Here is a 19,782-nt window from a genome sequence, read left to right on the forward strand (position 1 = left end):
ATATATTTAAATCAAACCTCCCTGACTGAATCACTGGAAACAGTCATATAAGAATCTAGAATATTTTTGCTAATTTGGGCACATAAGAACTAATAGGAGGAGGGAACACACAGACATATAACTACATCTTGATATAATAAGTTTTTGAATGTTACCAGTCTGGTGAACAGGTCATAAGCTGCACACAAACTCCAGCTCTGTTTTCAAAAACAGTACCCATCCTGTTCACCTAAGAAAGATCAAGCAAAGTGCCATTTCACATTAGAAACAGGAATAACAACAACAACAACAACAACAACAACAACAACACAAAGAGACAAATTTTCCAGGATGGGCAAACTCAGTAGTTGGAGAAGGCAGTGGTCAAATGTGGAGATTGTGTTTTTTGTTTTTTTGGCCAGGAATTACATTCTCCCAGATTTATTCAAGGTCCCATGATGTTTGCAATTAAAAGAAAGCAGAAGTCCTTACACAGATATTGTAGAAACGTTCATGTTTATTTATTATATTTAGAAACACCAGTTTTGTAAGAGGTTTGCTAATTTGTTACAGCCAATTGTTCTTGGTTCACTGATACACTGTACTTGATTTTTACTTTAGTACAGTAGAAAGTGCAATGAAAGTAACATCAATTCCCAGTTGAGAAAATAAAAAGTGAACATACTGTACATTACTTAGTGAGCAGTGTAGTTGGGCATAAATGAAAATCTTCTGAATGTTTTACAATATTTTTCTGAAATTATATATATGTAAATTTCTTCCACACCATGTGGAAGAAATGTTCTTGAGAATCAGCTCTTAAATTCTACAGAAATAAATAATGCTGAGTTTGTTATTTATTGCAAATTGAGACACAGAGACTGTATTTTAAGTATTTATTTGTTAACCCAACTTTTGTTTCAAGAATCTGAAGAGGCAGAGAGAACACTATGTCCTCTAGTTGATCTCAAAACCTATGGAAGCTGTTTGTAGGCTAGTAATGACTTTGAAGATACAAAGAGAGCTTCCATGACAGTTTGTGGAAGTTAGGTTTCTCTGACCTAGTACTGCAATCTAGGAATTCTCTGGGACCACCATAGTGATAAGTGTGCAAATCCCACACCATAACATTAAAGAAAAATAAGCAAACACTGCCTTGATCTGTGAATGTATCGTTGCATAATCTTCTCTTAAAACTAGCTTAGGCTTGTCCAAACAAATCAAGTCCAGGTTTTGATGATCCTTTTCCTGCACAAGTCCAACAGGGTTTGCAACTTGCCCTCCCAAGTTGCTCATAATACCCCAGAGGGGGTCATACCCATGATTTGCAAACCCTATTATATAGACTACATTTACTGTATATCCAATACTTCCTCAAAACAGCACATAGCTGGATCTTCTCTTATTTTGCTTTCACAAAAACGACCCCTTTAAGTAAGAAGAGTGAAAAAGTCTGGTGGTGTCTGGATTTTTTCCCCTTTAGTGGCCCAAGAGGAAAGACTAATATTTGAATCTTACCTCCAAAAAATCTGGCAACCAGTGTATGTCAGTTATTATAGATTTATGGCCGTATTCTATAGATGAGACTGCACAGTACCTCACCAAGTGTGGCTCCTTCCCCATTTGTTGTTCCAGCATGAAACTGGGCTAAAATTGAATATGACCTGTTAATACTTAAGAAGAAACAGCTATCGCTCTTTTAAAAACCAAAACTAAGTCTATACGTGAGATGGGTGACATGTAAGTTTAATAAAGAAACAAATAAATAAATCATTTCTTTAAAGTATAAGAATCCTCTACAATTCACAGAAATTGATGGCGTATATGCCATCAACAATGGGAGGAAATAAGGAAAACATATTGGTTTGTGGGAGGCCCAAAGTCATCATTTCTTGTAACATGTACAGTAGTGGCCAAAATTGTGGAAACATTTTGGTTAAGTTTCCACCAATTTTTCTTTTAATTTCTTTATAACTGTAGCCTTGTTCACTTAATAATACTATTTTACATCGCTTTCTGGGCAACCAGTCAACCTTTTGCACCATTACTTTACTTTTATTACATTTTACAAGCTCACTAAATTGAAAGAACACCAAAAACACCAAAAAAAACCAACCAACTTGATAGCGATCACATAACACACTGACAAATGTCCTCCTCTCAGCTTCAATACATGACATCAATAACTGAATCCTACTGTGATCTGATTTGTTCATTGCCAAAACAAGATGACACCTGATTGGCTCTCTAAACACTCATGCTCACTGGCTACAATCAGATGAAGGAAAGCTTCCTGATATCAACCTAAGCTTCCTTTTTCTGGTTATTTGGCTATAACATTTCATAGAATACAGTGCAGATAATTGAACAAACTTTGTTGCATTACATTCTTGATTAAATTATATTTCCATTGATACATAATTTTATGGTACTACTCCAAAAAAAGTGGTGTTATTAGCCATCAAACCTCAAAAATACACCTTTCCCAAAAGGTTTCCACAATTTTGGCCACTACTGTATATATGTAACATGTATATTTCTTATAACATCTATACAAACCGCAGATTTTCCTTTTCACTTTCCTCTCCTGTCCAAGAGCCATAAGGTTTGAAACATTCAGTTTTAAATAAACCACAGTTTTCTATTGTGTCAAACTGAGATTTGTTTAAACAACAGTACCATTGAACCGACTCTTGTTTTTTTTTGGCTCATTCTGAAACCACAGTCGAAACAAAGCTTTCAGCCAATTTTGGATCTAATATGGAACTTACATTTATTTAAAAGTGCAAGTGAAAATTTCAAATCTCTACATAGCTCTATTGGAGGAGGTGTAGAAGAGCCACAAATCCAAGACTCTTGCAAGCTTATTCACATAGAGCAGGGGTGTCAAACTGCCGGCCCGCGGGCCAGTTGCATCATATGGAGGCCGTGCCCACCCCAGCTCCGGCAATGCAAAAAAAGTCACGATATGTCGCGACACGTCACGTGACGCGGCGAGTTTGACACCCGTGACATAGAGGTATTTAGTTATCTAGGATTAAGTGCCATTCATTTCATTTCATTTCATTTCATTTCATTGTTATACTACCTAAATGATACAACTCCATTTAACTCAACAGAGTTTCGACGCAGTGTTTCTCAACCTTGGCAACTTTACAATGTGTGGACTTCAACTCCCAAAATTCTCCAGCTAGCAATGCACACATCGTAAAGTTGCCAAGGTTGAGAAACACTGGCCACCAGGATTGCATTGTTAATGTACGCACAGAATATACATTTTTTTCCAGTTGTCTTAAAAGCAGGGATTCTAGTGCTTATATTTGTTGACTTATTCTAACCTTACAGGTAGATTTTTTTCAAGTAAATGTGCTACAGGACACATAATATTCATGGGCAGAAGGGCCAGATCCCAGGCCTATCAGTCTTAAATCAAAAATCATTAGGCAATTGACAGCATGTAAGAAGAATAAGTATGCAATACTCACCATATTAACTGCTGTGCCAGCAGCAGTGCCTGACTTTGCACTTCTTAACCTTCCTTCATATTCTGAAATGTCCCACAACACAACCTGGCATTGGAGTAGAACAACAGATCTGACAAATCTAGTACAGCAGAGGTGTTCAAAACATGTCTCTTCTACCTATTACAGGTAGTCAACTACTTACAATAGTTCATTTAGTGATCACTCGAAGTTACAATGAAAAAAGCGACTTATGACCGTTTTTCACACTTACGGCCATTGCAGCATCCCCATGGTCACATGATCAAAATTCAGATGCTTGGCAACTGGTTCATATTTATGACAGCTGCAGTGTCCTGGGGTCATGGGATCACCTCTTATGACTTTCTGACAACCAAAATCAATTGGGAAAACCAAATTCACTTCACAGTCATGCTACTAACTTAGCAACTGCAGTGATTCACTTAACAACTGTGGGGAAAAAGGTTATAAAACGGGACAAAATTCACATAACAAATGTTTCACTTAGCAACAAAAATTTTGGGCTCAATTATGGTCGTAAGTCGAAGACTATCTGTATTCCTCCCATGATGAATGTGTCCCTTCCAATTGTGTTGGGACTATTAAATCTCCCAAATTCTAGTGAGATTAAGAAAGAGCCTTTCCTGACTCTGTGGGAAATTACAATGCTAGGATTATATTTTTCGGTATAGAAATGAAGGATTTTTTTGTTTCAATTTCAGAAAAGTAGAAGTTATAAAAGTTGAAAAGTAGCAGACTTAACTTCAGATGTGGAAATACAGTACTGACATTCACAGTTCTATTATCTAGACCACGAGTCTTCAAACTTGGCCCTTTCATGACTTGTGGACTTCAACTCCCAGAATTCCTCAGCCAGCATGCCTGTCTAAGGAATTCTGGGAGTTGAAGTCCACAAGTCATAAAAGGGCCAAGTTTGAAGATCCCTGATCTAGACCATGTGCTTTGGAAGTTTGAGAGCAGGATTGGTCATCTGCAGACCCAGATTCTCTCAAGTGCCTTTAAGTGCCTTTAAACATTATTAGAAAAAATTGGGGGAGGGGGTGTAACTCATTACACAATGCAAAAAAGAAACACGATGCATACAAACATATAGTTCAATGCTCACTTTAAAGAAGTGAGAGAAAGAGAAAGAGAGGGAGAGGGAGAGGGAGAGAGAGATGAAGTGTGCAAATCCAGTTGCTCACCTGTCCATTCAGACAGCCTCCAACAATGATGTTGGGATCACTTGGAGAAAACTCAAAGCAATAAATATCTTCAGGGCACTCCAGCATTAGCTAGAAATAACATTAGGAAGGAGGGAGAGATCCATCAATTTTGAGCACCATTTTCACAAACTAAAGTGATTGTGTCTTTGTTGGTTAAGCAATGTTCAGAAATAGTCGAGTCGTCAAAAACAGAGAATACCTGAGGGTGAATCGGGTCAGCAAAACTCCAGAACAGAATTGGGGCTTTCCATAAGAGCAGTTTCCCAGACTGGGCTACTCGTTCCTCATAAGTGAGCCTCTCGGTCACTGCCACGACAATTATCCCTGAATGAAGACAAAATACTTATTTCTTCAGTGCAGCAGAAAAGAGAAATCTTTATGTAAGGTTGCATTTCCCCTATCCTTCCCTTCCCTTCATTTCACTTCTCATTTTTTTCAATTCTTCAACAGTCAAGGTTGATAGGCTTGGGGATATGATAACACCCTTGGTGTGCAGTGTTAAACTTTTCAGTCATAGGCACTAACTTTTGGGAAGGTTAAGATGCATCCATCTTACTCTCTTTTTTCTCTCTTTTTCTGATTTTTTTTTTAGAACAACAAAAATAGTGTTGCTTTTGCTTATCATCCCAAGTTTAAAGTTTTCCACTCTTTTAGAAAAAGCTATCTGCAGATTTTACACAATAACTGCTTTCAATATTTATCAAATGTTTTAGAAGAGGTGTACACACTCAGCCAACACTCCCCGCTAGTTAGGATGGTGATTCCAATTCCACAGTATTATAAATTATCTGCCAAACATTTCAAATGCCTTTCTTGCTGTACTTCCTGGTTGTTTTTTTTCAGAGAGGACAAAATAGATGAAATACAAGAGCTGCTGCCTTTTAAAGACCTCCAGATACCTAGCACAATTATTGTAAAGATGAACCAATTTTTGTAAACCTTACCATAAATGGTCGGGTGCCAGCAGATGCAGCTAACAGTTCGGTCCTTGAGATAATGCAGATCTGTAAAGGACTGATATTCTTTCATGGTGACATCAGATTTACCTGCAAAACCACTTTCCTCTTCTGCAAGAGCTTTCCAGTCATCGAAGAAAACATTCATAATTTCATTTTGTTGCAGTGCCACTTCAACTCTGTAGCAGAGGAAAATGAGAGAGAGAGAGAGAGGGAGGGAGGGAGGGAGAGTTATTAAAATACTTAAGGGATTATCTACATTAGGCATCAATGGGTTCTGATGAAAATTTACAGGGTAGGGTCATCCTGCCAGCCATGTGGGTCCCCTGCAAATGCCCTCTTTTGGACTGCTGGTGTTATTGCCCGCAGCTGGTCAAGGTGTGTCCCCATCTGACGTCTCCCTTCCAATTACTTCACCAGTAAATGGTCAGTACTAATGGGTCCAAATCAATCAATGCTTGCTGTAAGCACAGTTCATCCCATCCAGCTTATTGGCTGAGCCATGTAGAGATCCTTTTTTTTTTCTTTCAGAGGATATCAGGGGATGCCTCATCGGTTTAATAACTGCGAATTACGCTAAAAGTGACACTGCTCAAATCAGGTACAAAGTTAGGGAATTAATTCTGAAAAGTTACATCTGTCACTAAAGCAGTGTAGAACATGGATTGGGGGGGCTGTTGGGGGGGTGTTGTTTGTTTGCATATTATTGCCTGTATCTCAGCACATTACATTAGTGGAGCATGATACTAACCGTAAAGCCACAGATATGATAAAGTTTTTCAGTTCTTCTGATGACAGGTAAACCTCTTTTTCATGTTCTGAAAATTCTCTCGGATAATATTGTGTCGTTGCATTTTTGGGATAGGTCCTAAAGCACATGAATTCCATTGTTTAAAAAATGGGGAGTGGGAGAAAAAGATCTTCCCAACGCTAGAGGCTAGATATCATAATTTAAATGGTGTTTGTCCTATAGCATTTACTAATTCCACAGAATTTTGGCAACCATTCCACAGTATTGGCTGATGCTGTAGAGTTGAGGAAACATAGGTGACTATAACTGAAAAAGACAGAGAAATAGGGGAGCCATTTTTTTTTGAAGCACAATCAGGTGTGGGTTCATTTGTATGCGCTTTGTTTAAGATGATGTATGATTTCTAAAGCAAGGTTTTTGTTTTAGTGCTAAATGCGTATGGGAGCCATATGGCTTATCCAATAAAATCTGTTGGTCTGATATTTCCCTGATTGGTTAGATTTCAATTTCCATAATCCCCAGCTGCAGACTCATGGTCTATTTTCCTGGGCATGAGACCAGAGCCTGAACTCACATAATACAGCAATCTTACTCAATTTAAGTAAATCGGAGTCTGATCAGTAACCACTGAATGGACAGCCACCAGAACTCCATGTATATTGTTCTGAATTTTATCAAAGGCAAAAGACAGAATACAGATGAAATTAGTATATCTGAAATCTCTCACCTACGTTCTTTCAAGGTCAAAGAAAGTATAAGTTGTTATTTTCTCCCCCTCCCAGAAAAAATCCCCCCCCCCAAAAAACCGGACACAGTTTTTCTTCCCTTTTAAAAACAAAAATTAAATTATGAGTTTTATACCATTTTGTCTGAGTTCCGGTGTTTTCTTCTTCTGGAACTACTTGAATGCCAATATGTTTCTCTAGCTGCCGAATGGTGAAGTTCTTGTCTTGATAGGGCATACACTCCACATATGCGTGTTTGTCAAGGGTTGCATTTCTGTTTTGGAACCTAACCCGAATCCCAAATTCTTTGTGTGGCCGAGAAATCATATATTTTATCTGAAAGTCCAATAAAAAATATTTCTTAATGAAAGGATTGCTTTGGAGCAGTGTCAGTCCTAGGTGTCAGGATCTGACAGCTATACGGCTTGGCTTTTTTGTGCTTCCTTTTAACCTGGTATTATATTTAAAATGCTGCATTGATAGGACAGCTCAAAAGACATAAGAGGTCTTCTTCATAATAGGTCCATATGATCAGGAAGGTAGTATTATTTGGTGGAAATTTTAAAAAGAATCATATTGAATTTTTTTCTTATCTCCCACGGGGAGAACAACTGAACTTTCGGATCATACAGAACAACATACTCCTTGTAACAGAAGAAATACTTGCTATCTGTATTTTAAAAATATTTTAATACTAACCATACATAAGGATACTCTTATAATTTTTTCTGTGAGGTAAACTCTAACTACAATAATATATAGCACATTGTTTCCTATGTTATGCACTATACAATTAACAGCAAGTCTATGCATGTATATTCAGAAGTTAATTTATATTCCTAAATTAGCATGCAAAGAAACACAAATGAATTTTGTGATTTTTGATTAAACAACCATCCCAAAAATGGCATGCACAGTAATCCATATTTGCCTAAATACTGTACAAAAATATCAAAAAAGAGAGAAAGAGAGAGAGAAAGAGAGAAAGAGAGAAAGAAAGAAAGAAGAGAGAGAAGGAAGGAGGGAGGGAGGGAGGGAGGGAGGGAGGGAAGGAAGGAAGAAAGAAAGAAAGAAAGAAAGAAAGAAAATGGAATATGTAAATGTAGATAAAAACGCATATAGACTTTTCCCCTAGTTTCCTCAAGGTTTGCTTGTTATGGAACCAACGTGTTGAGATTTTTAAGAGGCTCATTAAACTTTTTCATAAATACAGTCGTACCTCGGTACTCATCATTAATTGATTCTGGGAGGAGTGGAACAATGAGTACCAAATTTTTCCCACAAGGAAAAATCACAAGGCAGCCAACACTGACAAGTTATAGCTTGTGCTACCGAGACAAAATGTTCATGTCAAAAGGTATTGAGTAGCAAATTTGATGAGTTTCAAAGCAGTTGAGTATCAAGGTACCACTGTTATCTGAAATCTATCCTTAACAGAGTATTACAAGGTTACTCCCTTAGATTTTGCTGAATAAAATTAAGTCTTCTCACCCTCCTTGTTGATTCCCTGATTGATTCTTCTTCAATTTCCTTTTCACTTCCAAGTGAAACCCAAGGTTTTCGCACAGGAGGTTTATAAATTTCTTCAGGCACGCCTTCTTTAACTTCTTCTTCTTCCTCTGGCTCTGGTGGCTATGGAGAGGAAAATAGTAAGGATGTTCATATTTAATTAATTGATTTAAAAAAAAAATAAAGATAAAGACAGTATGGTGACACAATTATATTACTCTCTATTCAGCAGACTATTTTGACCCTCTATGATGCACATACCAAATAACTGAGCAATCTCTTACATTTAAAATGTTTTCCTTGGCTTCTTCGGTTGCAACAAGATAAAAGATTTGTCCATATTTTAATTCTCTGTCAAAGACTAGCAGGAGTTCTTCTCCAGGGTAATCCTACGTGAATACAGATAAGTGGATTTTTGCAATTAGAAAAAATACTAACCTCCAAATAGAATTGAGAAAAGAGAGCGAGAGATTGAATTTATATATCGGCCCTATGTCAGTTATTATCCATCATTTAACAGTCCAACTTGTTTGGCTTTTTAATTTATATTTATCACATGCATAACAGAGATAAGATATCCTCTTCTGCGATATGGTGTAGTTTTTTTAACCAGCACCTTTAGGCTGACCATTACCACCTCCAAGGAGCTCAAAAAGCCCAACCCAATGCAATCTAGGATAATTGATATAGTCAAGTACATCAAGTTTTCAACAGAGAATTGCACATACAACATGCCTTGAAGGGTAACTTACTAGTATAACTTTTTTGAAAGGGTGGAAGTCAGAAATTGCAGCTCTTGTTTTCATATCGTTAATAATATCTTCCTTTTTAAGAAGCTTGTAAGGATTTTCGGCTGTTACATCTACATCAGTAGAGCAATTAAATATTTCCTGGGTTTTTTCAGTGAGGACCAAGGGAAATATTTCTGGGTGGCCTGAAAAAAAAAAATACAACTTTTTCTTCAATGCGTGTGTTTGTGTGTTTGTTTGTACATGCATGCATGCGTGTGTGAGAGAGAGAAAGACAGCGAGAGAACGTTTACTGTGTTCACTCAAAAGTTCCACAATGTCACAAACATTCTAAAATGATAGTGTAGCATTATTTCTCGATAAGCTCAACATCCTCTTTCCCTACATTTTGAAGGACCCTGCCTTCGATGAAGTCACATCAAAATGAAATTATGGCTAGTCGTCTGTTATTGTAAGCAAATAGCCAAGAAAATGGAAGAGGTTTGTTTTACATTCCAAAAGAACTTTATATTGTAAGGAAGTGTGTATGTTTGTGTGTTTATGTGTGTGTGGACTTCAATGGAAACTAAATGTTGTCTTCCCCTTGGATGATTCTTTTCATATAAAAATTGAGAGCTCCCAGGGAACATTCTTTAGAAAATGTTGATTAAATTAACTAAGAGGCTCATAATCCCTTAAACTCGGGCTGCAGAAAAACTGCATTTTGATATAAAACCATCATCTGAATTACTTCAGTCCCAAGGAATTTCAAGCCTTTGAAATAGGCCAAGATAGTATTACAGGAATACTATTAGTCACGAGTTCTCCCCTGTCCCATCTTACAGCAAATGGAACCAAGGTGAGGTTATTTGGGGTTCCTTTCTCACGCTATCCCTTGTTTCAGGACTGACTTGTCATTTTTCTTCCCTTAATGGAACTTGCATTCCTTCAGCAAGATTATCTCCACTTTCTTAAGAATTTAAAGAATTTGAAGTAAACGGCAAGAAGCCAAATAAGGTTTTAATCTAAGAAAATTATAAATGTATCAAGGGTCCAGTTAAATTTGTTAACGTTGACTTTTACTATCAGATTATGGAATTAACTATAAAAAATAAATAGCTTCTTATAAAAACAAGATTTATTTTGCCTATCTTAGGTTGTTTGTTGTCTGTTATGAGAAAGATAAGCAATGTTATGATTTTTGTGCTTTGTTCACTACAAGCTCCGCTAAGACTGAATAAAGAAGATATTTTTTATTGATTATTCAGGTCATTTCTGGCTGGCACCATTATGCATACTTTATCTATATTTTTTCTTTAGTATTGAACTTACCCATGCTTGCCATAGAGAGATCAGGCTCCTCTTCTTTTTTAACTGAAATAAGAAAAAGGGGTTTTAATGTAAATCTTTCTGAATCAGCTAGGCGGGTGTGCGTTGTGTTTTTAATTTCTATATAAAATTCACTTTACAAATGATAATTATCAGGACTAGCAGCCACTGGTGAAAATTATCCTCTGCCAATGTGCTGAAATTCCTATTAAGGTTAAACTAGTAGGGTATCACCATGTATTTTATGTACTGTCTTTGACCTGAAATATTATTTGATTTTGTCAATGAATTTTACTTGATGAGTTTGAATATTATGGCAGAAAAGGAAGCCGAAACACACTCTTCCAATCTTGATTCTATAAATTTCTAATCCCAGACCAGGAATAGTCTACCCCTCACTCCATCACATAACTAAAAAGTTCCAAACATTTTAAGTTTTCCTTATGCAGAGGATAGCCCAGCATCTTGATGTGATCATGATTTATTACACTTGTATGCTGTCTGACTCCCTAGAATTCTGATCACTATTTTCATGGCTGTATATTTCTTCTAAAAAATAATGAAATTATATGTATGCAATATATACTAGAATAAATATATATCTTTTTGTGTGGGTGTATTTGTTATTCCAACAGAGGAAAAACACAAAGGGAAATAAATACCGTACTTTCTGACTGAAGGAAGACTCTACTCCTCAGGAATGAGCAGAATGGAGCATGAGAACGGTTCAAAATCACATAAAAGCACCATACTTTTGGCTTACAAACATTATTTATTCTGTGATCAATTCTTTACTGACTGATATGGTTACCTTTCCAGTAAATCCTCTGAGTCTTAGTAGCAGCTGCTGTGGTCACAGAAAGTAAAGACAAAGTCCCTTCCAAAAGCTTTCTTTCATTTCTGAATCTCAGAATTCAACCATTGTACAGTACATTCCTTCTGTATGCTGATTTTATCTATTCTTTCCCAACAATCTATTATGGGCTTTTTCCTGTGACTCAGTTAAAACAGTATTTATCTATACTTGAGCCAGACATAATATTTCCAGTCCCTGCTGCTATATGGTCTCTATAGTTTCTGGTTTGGTTTGCCATAAGATGTTGGTGTCCTGATTTCAGGTGTGCAGATTGCCTTAAAGCCATTAATTTAAACCTTCTGACTTTTGCCTGCCCCTCTGAAAGTAACCAGCAAGCAGGAAGGAAGGAAGGAAGGAAGGAAGGAAGGAAGGAGGGAAGGAAGGAAGGAAGGAAGGAACAATATCAAAAAATCTTCAAATATACACACAAACATTGCAAAGCATTAGTTGCATTCATCCATTCTTGAATATTTTTGTGTTCATATTTAGATTAAGACAAATAACATTCTTCAGTTCTATATAATTTTAAACTTACCGGGAGATTTTGGTTTTCCTTTGGCTGACCCCTTAGGACTTCCTTTTCCTTTGGCTGACCCCTTAGGACTTCCTTTTCCTTTGGCTGATCCCTTAGGACTTCCTTTTTCTTTGGCTGACCCTTTAGGACTTCCTTTTCCTTTGGCTGACCCTTTAGGACTTCCTTTTTCTTTGGCTGACCCCTTAGGACTTCCTTTTTCTTTTGGTGATCCTTTACCTTTGCCTTTGCCTTTGCCTTTACCTTTTTTTGCTGAACCATCACTATCAGGTGAGGTACGCAGTTCAGTAGATGCTGGACTTTCATCCATCTTTTAAATGCTTCTGAAAAGTGGACAACAATAACCAAAAAAATCAGATGAGACAGAACTCAAATGACACCTCCCAGTGTCTGTATTTATAACTAAGCTGGTTGATTATGATTAATTCTTATATAATGTTGGAGCAGAATACCAAAATAACCTCACCATTGCTTTCAATGGGGATGTGGTTTTGGATCAATTAGAATCGGTTTTGCAAAAATACAGAGAATACTTCAATTGACTAAAGTGTGAGAAATTCAAGGGCCCATTTGAAACTCTGCAAGATATCTTGAGTGAAATATTGCTGGGACTCCTGAAAATATTATATGCCCAATTGTGCTTGAGTTATTTGTGCTTTTTATCCCAATTTATCTTTAAATTTTGTTTCTGAAAGTCAAAGCAGAAGAGAATAAGTTGTATGAGAAAGGGAAGAAGTATGACATGTAATGCTAATTGCCGATCAATGCACAGACTATAGTCTTCACCATCACTCTCCATTTAAGGCCCCTGTTTTTTAATCACCATTTTCATTTCCCAAGTCCTCAGAAGCATTTAGAAAGTTATCTGTGATTATCTTAACTTGTTTCATTTTTTTCAGTTTTAAAATCCTGGAAAAAAGAGAAAAATCACTGCCTATCCCAACTATTAACCTGCCTCCAGAAGTGGAACAACCTGCCTCCAGTTGTGAATGCTCCAACACTAGAAGTTTTGAAGAAGAGACTGGACAACCACTTGTCTGAAATGGTATAGATTTCCTGCCTGAGCAGGGGGTTGGACTAGAAGACCTCCATGGTCCCTTCCAACTTTATTATTACCGTTTTTTATTTTTATTATTGGTCCCTTTATTCTCACTACACAAAAGGGGAAAAACAAGCTAATGAACTTAATACTTTGTCTTGTCTAAAACTGAAAACAAGGGGGAATTTAACTGAACATTTCAATTTCAGTTATTTGCTAGAAATAAATTGGGTCAACTTGCCAAGGCTAGTGCTCATTCTGGAGCTTTTTTTCGAACTGGTAGACAAACTTTGTGTTAAAAAGTTCCCCAAGTTTCGTGCTCTGCAGAGGTGTCTGCAGGGAGAGGGAGGTCAAAATCTGCAAAATGATGAGCACAGTGTTACAACCCAAGCCCTGTCCTTTTTGTATGTGTGTGTGTGAAGACAGCACAAGTACTAAAAGAGAAGGGCTTTGATCACGGCACAATGCCTGCTATCTTTCAGATTTTGACATTCTTCCTGAAAATGTCACTGATATGCAAAATATTTTGGATTTAATTATAAAAATATTTCCCATGGAAAAATGCTGTTGTTTTAATTTTATTTTTTTTTTAGAAAAATCTTAAGTGGAACTTTGAAGATTGGACCCTAAAGGGAAGTAGATGGAACCAAAGATTACAGTTATTTGTAAAGAAGGGGAAAGTCATTTCTTTATATATTTCTTTTCTGTTTCTTTTCTCCATTCTTAGTTTTTTTTGCTTTTCTCCTTTTTTATTTTCTGAGCCTATTTTTTCTTTTTCTTTCTTTTCTTTTTTAGTTTGCATTAGTATGATAGTATAATTTTTTTTAAATAAAGTTACTATTCAACTTATAAATGTCAGAGGCAAAATAAAATAATGAATTGGGTTCTTGGGGGTGCCTTAATTGATACATGAATGCCTTTCTGAAGGAGAGCAGGATGGCTCCTTCTTAAAAATGGCAATTATTAGACCATATCCTTTGTGGCACATGCTGGTAGCCTACAAGCTTGATCATTGTAATGCATACTACGTTAGGGGTCCCCACCCACACAGTCCATGGACCGGTACCGGGCCGCAGCATGCCAGCAACCGGGCCGCACAAACAAGCAAAACCCCATCAATGGGATGCAGGCAGCACACAAACCCACGTACTCTCCGCCCGTGGAAAAATCTTTCTCCACGGAACCGGTCTCTGGTGCTCAAAAGGTTGGGGACCTCTGTTCTACGTGGATTCTGACTTTACGTCTAATTCGAGCACTCCAGCTGACACAAAATTGGAGCCATGCTGATCTTGGAAGAACAATGCATGCCCATCTTGCAGATATAATTAAAGCCCTGAAGTGGTTTTCAATTTGTTTTCTAGCAAAATACAGCCAATCAGGCAAAGTGGATATGTTCTGTGTCCCCTCAGTGAAACAGTTTCTCATCTGGACTACTTCACAGGGCTGACAGATAGGACTGAGGAAGAGTCCTTTCTTCCCAAGATACAGTACCTGCTTCACAAACAGCCTCCCTTTGAAGATTCAGACAGCATAACAACATAATTTTCCCCCAGGCACGGGGCAGGGATGTTAGTGAAAGCTTGCTTGTATTTCTTATGTAGATAAGATGATTTTTAAGTGACCCTTAAGTATTATAGCCATTTAATATCATTAAAATGTCAGGGTCAGAAATCACAGGTCTGTTGAGATGGTTCTTTTGTTCCTTAGTAAAGCATAAATGGCCAGATTAAAGGGGGGGTAGAGATAATAGTAAAGAATAACTGTAGCACCATCGTGTGGAGATGGCCTACATCACATGGCATAATTGGACGGAAACATGTTTTCTTTCCAAAGTTTCCCAGGAATAGCATTAACTTACTTCAAAATTAGCATTAGTATTCATTTAATTAAAAGAGTTTAACTTTGCTTGGATGTCTTCCCTGCAACTCCATATTACACAACAGGCATCCCATCAAAGTAAGTACTAAATCTGACGTAACAGCAGATTTCAGAAAATGGGAGAAACACGCAAGAATGCTCAATGGTCCAAAATAGAAAATAAAAAATGGGTTATTGTAGAAACAAGGATTATTGTTTTGACAATAAGGAACTGAAATAACCCACAGATTGGAAAATATGATCGTTTCTATCAAGTCATCCAAATTTTTGAATCACATGAACAACATTGAAGTTTCAGAGATTAATCACCGAGCTATTTTTAGAAAACAATTTACAAAACCACGCAGAAAGTTCCTGCTTATTCCTACGGGATTGCTCTCACATAGTTATAATGAATATTTTCAGAATAACTTAAGTTATATATAAAACTTTTACATGAGTAAAAGGTAGCAAGCTAGAATGAATAAATTAATTAGCAGATGATTATGATTTGTAATAAAGCCAAGTGAATAGAATGGAAAAAAGAAGAAAAATAGGATTAATTTTTTATGTATTGATAACATTCTCAGAGTTAGACTGGAAATTATTGTATATAAAACCAAACAAAAAAAGTCCTTACTGTTGCTAAAGCGCTGTTTTTTAATCAAAACAAAAATATATAGTGTTTTATATCATATTTAATGCAATACTTCATTGCTCTATAAAAATCCTACAGTGCCCTTCATAATGATAAGATCCTAAATAATAACTATATTTACTGTAAAATCTCATCTAAGACTGAATCAGTTAGAAATCATCATTTGCGCCCCAGCTGCTGGGTGGGAGATGAAACTAAATATATTTATATGTTTTAGTTAACCAGTTAATGATGTGTGGCAAAATGGCAAAGTATCACTTATGAAAGAAGGATGCCTAATTTGACCAAAGCAGTGAAACCAGAAAATGTAGAGTGTAAAATAAAGAGATATAGGATATATTTTTTTTCCACTCTAGGTCATCAGGTAGATGCTGCCATTACATTTAAGATCAGAAAAATGGAGACTGTAAAAGTATGAAAGCCATGAACAAAATAGAAAAACTTATCCAATTAAACTTGAAATGGCCATATCACTTGGTAACAATATGGGTGTGGTTTTCCAATACCTTTTTCTGAGACTTTTTTTTTTTTACTTCCCAATCTAGACTACGGTCCTGGGATTTCTAGAAATTTCTCATCCAGCATTAACCAGGTCCTACCTTGCTTACTTTCTAGCTCAAATAATGGTGTTGTGGTGCCATAATTAATTGTTATATCTACTTTGCGCAGGAACTGTTTGCATACTTATTTAACAAAAGTAGGTGTACTCTTATCACAAAGAACACTCTACTGCACCTGGAGTCTGTAAGGCTGTTAATGATCATGGACATATGATTTTCAAACATCTGCTACTTCTCCCTCACATATAACACTCTGCATTTGTGTGCAACTTGTGCTTTCCAAGTAAACACAGCAACCCTGTACTCATTGTCATGTGCCTATAAGGCAGCAATGGTTTTGAAACAAGTATTGTGTGCAACAGTGACTCCTTCTCATAGGAAAGGCCTGGAGTGCTTCTTTGATCTTTTTCTATGTTCAGAAAAAAAGGGAAGAGGATGCAGGGAAGATAAGGGAGGCTGAGGTAGAGGAGAGGACAAGAATGTAAAAGGTCAAGAATGTCTTTTAGTGATATGCCCAGATCACGTAGACAGCACAGGGCAGATTTCTTTGCAATTAATAAATTCAGTTCAAGTAGATACTAGGTTACAGTTCTGCAAACAACAGCAAAAGCGAAAATAGTAGTGAAATGTTGGAAGAACTCTCATACCTGAATACTGAAAATCTGCTTTATATTACACTACTGTCAGACAGAAAATGAGAAAGAATCACAAGAGCCCTAGTTGATCAGACTAAAGGATCTTTTACTCCATCATCATGTTTCCATTAGGGCCAATCAGAAGCCTCTCAATGTAACATGTAAGCAGAACACAGAAGCAACAGGTCCCATCTGCTGCTATTCTCCAGCAATCCATATTCAAAATTGCACTACTTCTAATCCTGGAGGTTTTATGTAGCCCTTACAAAAAGAAACCATTAACTGATTTTTCCTCTATGGCTATATATATAGCCTTCTTTTAATTGCCATCTACTCTTATTTATTCATTCAGTATAAAGTTGTCTTTCAAAATTACTGTTTCCAAGGGTGCTTACATCAAAGCACAAAATTCTGAACAATTACAAACTGATATCTTTGCCTCATAATATAAATCCCAACATTGTTTACTATTGATATAAAAATACAAAAGCAGCAGTAGCCTAAGAACAGTGTCCATGAATATGAAATGGTCTAATGTCAAACAAGCAAAAAAAAAAAAAAAAGGGAGAAAAAAAATTTGTTAAATAATTTAAGCATTTGATTATTAGCATTAAATAGTGCAGTAGTGAATTGCAAATATAAATTACATACAGTCTAAAAAAAATCCAATTTATCTCTGTCAATCTGTAATTAATAATACTGGTAAATAATTTTATGCTACACTAAATTCATAGAATTCAAATATAAATGTATACAATAAAACCAAATACAGTTTAAGATGTAATTATGGAGGGCACTATATCTAAGATTTAAAAGCAGCAATCATTTGACCTCAGGAAACAGATAGAAAATATGCTAACTGTAGCCATTTATTTTGCATTCAGATTTTACACCCCAAATACAGTATGCCTATACCAGATATCCCTAAAAAGGCAATATTAAATGTGTTATGATTATAGTCTCTAACAGAGTTCTCAGAACTGAGTCTCCCATAGTCATAGTTACATTCCACTAAACAAAAATCTATACAAATTCTATGCTAAACTAAATTCTATACAAATAAAAATTAAAGTCTATACAAATGTGAACTAAGACAAGACACTGATTCTGGCACTCTCCTATTGTTCAGCTCAAAGGATCCCTGATTGGTTCAGAGTGATTTCTACATGCTCTCAACCTTCCAGAATCTGTAGGAATTAAGAACATTTACAAGACAGCTTCATCATGCTTGGAGGGGTGGAAGAATGTAAAGCGCCCTCAATTTTTGGCACTGAGACTAGCAAAATAATGAACAATTGGATACAAGTGAACTTTCTTTTGTCCTCTTAGAAATGAATGGAAGTTTTGGTGGAGCACAGTGTGCATCAGCTGCATCTATTCCTGGACCAGGGGGGCCTGCTCACTGTTGCTGGTGTCTTTGTGACCTACTGGACTACTGCAGTGCACTCTAGATGGGGCTGCCCTTGAAAGAGTTTGACTCGACGCCAGATTTTTGTTGTTTTTAATACATTTAGTTTTAGAATAGTAACGTAGCTATTATGCTATTTTAATTTTTGATTGGGAGCTGCCCAGAGTTGGTTATAAGATGGGTGGCTATAGAAATGTTTTCAATAAATAATAAAACATTTGAAAGCTTCACCTTGTCTAGAATGTGGCAGCATGGGTAGTAAATGACACTGGTTATTTGGCAGATGTAACACCATTATTTCATTAACTGCATTGGTTGCAAGTGTATGTCTGGGTGCAATTCTAGTTGACAACTTTAAAATCTTTCATGGCTTTGGACCACATTATTGAGGGACACCATCTCTTCTCAGTTATTTCTACCCATCCAATCTGGTCAAGCAGGATGGTCATGCTTTGGGTTCCATCTAAAACTGATGATTGTCAGGGCCTAGCCCTAGAAAACATGCCTTTTCTGCCATAGCATCCACCTTGTAGACATTCTTCCTCCAGAGATCAGGATGCCCTTAACCTTGCTAGCCTTTCAAAAAACTATGAAGACCTGGTTCCCTGCTTCTTAGTTGGACTAATGATTGGGGCTGGATGTTTTTCAATTGCTTTGTATTTTAATTTGTGTAATTGTTTTTATTTTAATTTTGTACACCATCCAAGGTCACTTGCTGAGATACACAGCTATATAAGCTGAATAAATAAATGATCATTAAGCTCATTTAGAGAGGAGAAATTCTTGGCAGTTTCCACAAACCGCAACTTCAGCAATAAGCCAACATTTCATGTTTTGGAGCAAAACAAAAATATAATTCCACCTTTCCAATCACCTTTTATTTGACCCAAAGGCAGCTATATTTTTTGTTTTCTTTGTAAAGTGGTGTGGACTGATTTGTCATTCCAGTATTAAAAAATGACTGACAGATGGTTGTTGTGCTAGAAAACTAAAAGTTATCTTAGGCCAGAAAGGGAAAAAAATAGAGTAAGAGCACATTCTTGTAATTAGCTAATGGGGTGAAATATTTAACCTTACAAAACTGAACCAGCATGTTGCTAAGTATGCAAGGATGGGAACAGTTAATTAGTTATCAGCAAAAACATGAATGTTATTTGTTCCAGGAAGGAAGAATGATTAATTGGTACTGGGATTGAACTATTTTAATGTCGTGTATGCACTTTACTCATTAAAGTTTGCAATTAGTTTGGGGCAAAAAAACTGAATCATCAAAAGACACAGGTGTAAAAAAAAATCCTGTCTTAACCTAAAAAAGCAGTAACAACAACATGAGACTTTGGGGTTCCCTGTTTGTTTCATTGGATAGATGCCTTCTGCTCTTGTGCTAAATATAAAAAGGGTCTAGTATTAAGTTTTTAATTATTGCTTTTTTATTTTGTTACATTTACATTTTTTTACTCTTTGACTTTGTTTCTAAATGGTAGCAATTTTGTGAATTCACTGTTTCTCCCTTACCAGCATTGGACCGAGTCGTGCCTCTGCGGCCTCTGAC

At 36.5% G+C, this 19,782-nt stretch overlaps 1 protein-coding gene across 1 annotated transcript in view; it reads right to left on the reverse strand.

The window, feature by feature from the left end:
* WDR63 (WD repeat domain 63) overlaps window positions 1–19,782 on the reverse strand; it is a 40,789-nt gene that overhangs the window by 14,481 nt on the left and 6,526 nt on the right. Inside the window, exons 2-14 of the mRNA XM_015813419.2 lie at window positions 12,077–12,396; window positions 10,689–10,730; window positions 9,381–9,562; window positions 8,913–9,017; window positions 8,611–8,751; window positions 7,256–7,455; window positions 6,395–6,511; window positions 5,632–5,822; window positions 4,887–5,011; window positions 4,667–4,756; window positions 3,465–3,548; window positions 1,498–1,626; window positions 156–229 (exon numbers count right to left, since the gene is read on the reverse strand). Of these exons, the coding sequence (XP_015668905.2) occupies window positions 156–229; window positions 1,498–1,626; window positions 3,465–3,548; window positions 4,667–4,756; window positions 4,887–5,011; window positions 5,632–5,822; window positions 6,395–6,511; window positions 7,256–7,455; window positions 8,611–8,751; window positions 8,913–9,017; window positions 9,381–9,562; window positions 10,689–10,730; window positions 12,077–12,383 (1,787 nt within the window). The 5' untranslated portion in view covers window positions 12,384–12,396. The remainder of the gene's footprint in view (window positions 1–155; window positions 230–1,497; window positions 1,627–3,464; window positions 3,549–4,666; window positions 4,757–4,886; window positions 5,012–5,631; window positions 5,823–6,394; window positions 6,512–7,255; window positions 7,456–8,610; window positions 8,752–8,912; window positions 9,018–9,380; window positions 9,563–10,688; window positions 10,731–12,076; window positions 12,397–19,782) is intronic.

Source organism: Protobothrops mucrosquamatus, unplaced genomic scaffold, assembly GCF_001527695.2.
Source record: "Protobothrops mucrosquamatus isolate PMUCROS unplaced genomic scaffold, P.Mucros_1.0 scaffold155, whole genome shotgun sequence".
NCBI lineage: Eukaryota > Metazoa > Chordata > Lepidosauria > Squamata > Viperidae > Protobothrops > Protobothrops mucrosquamatus.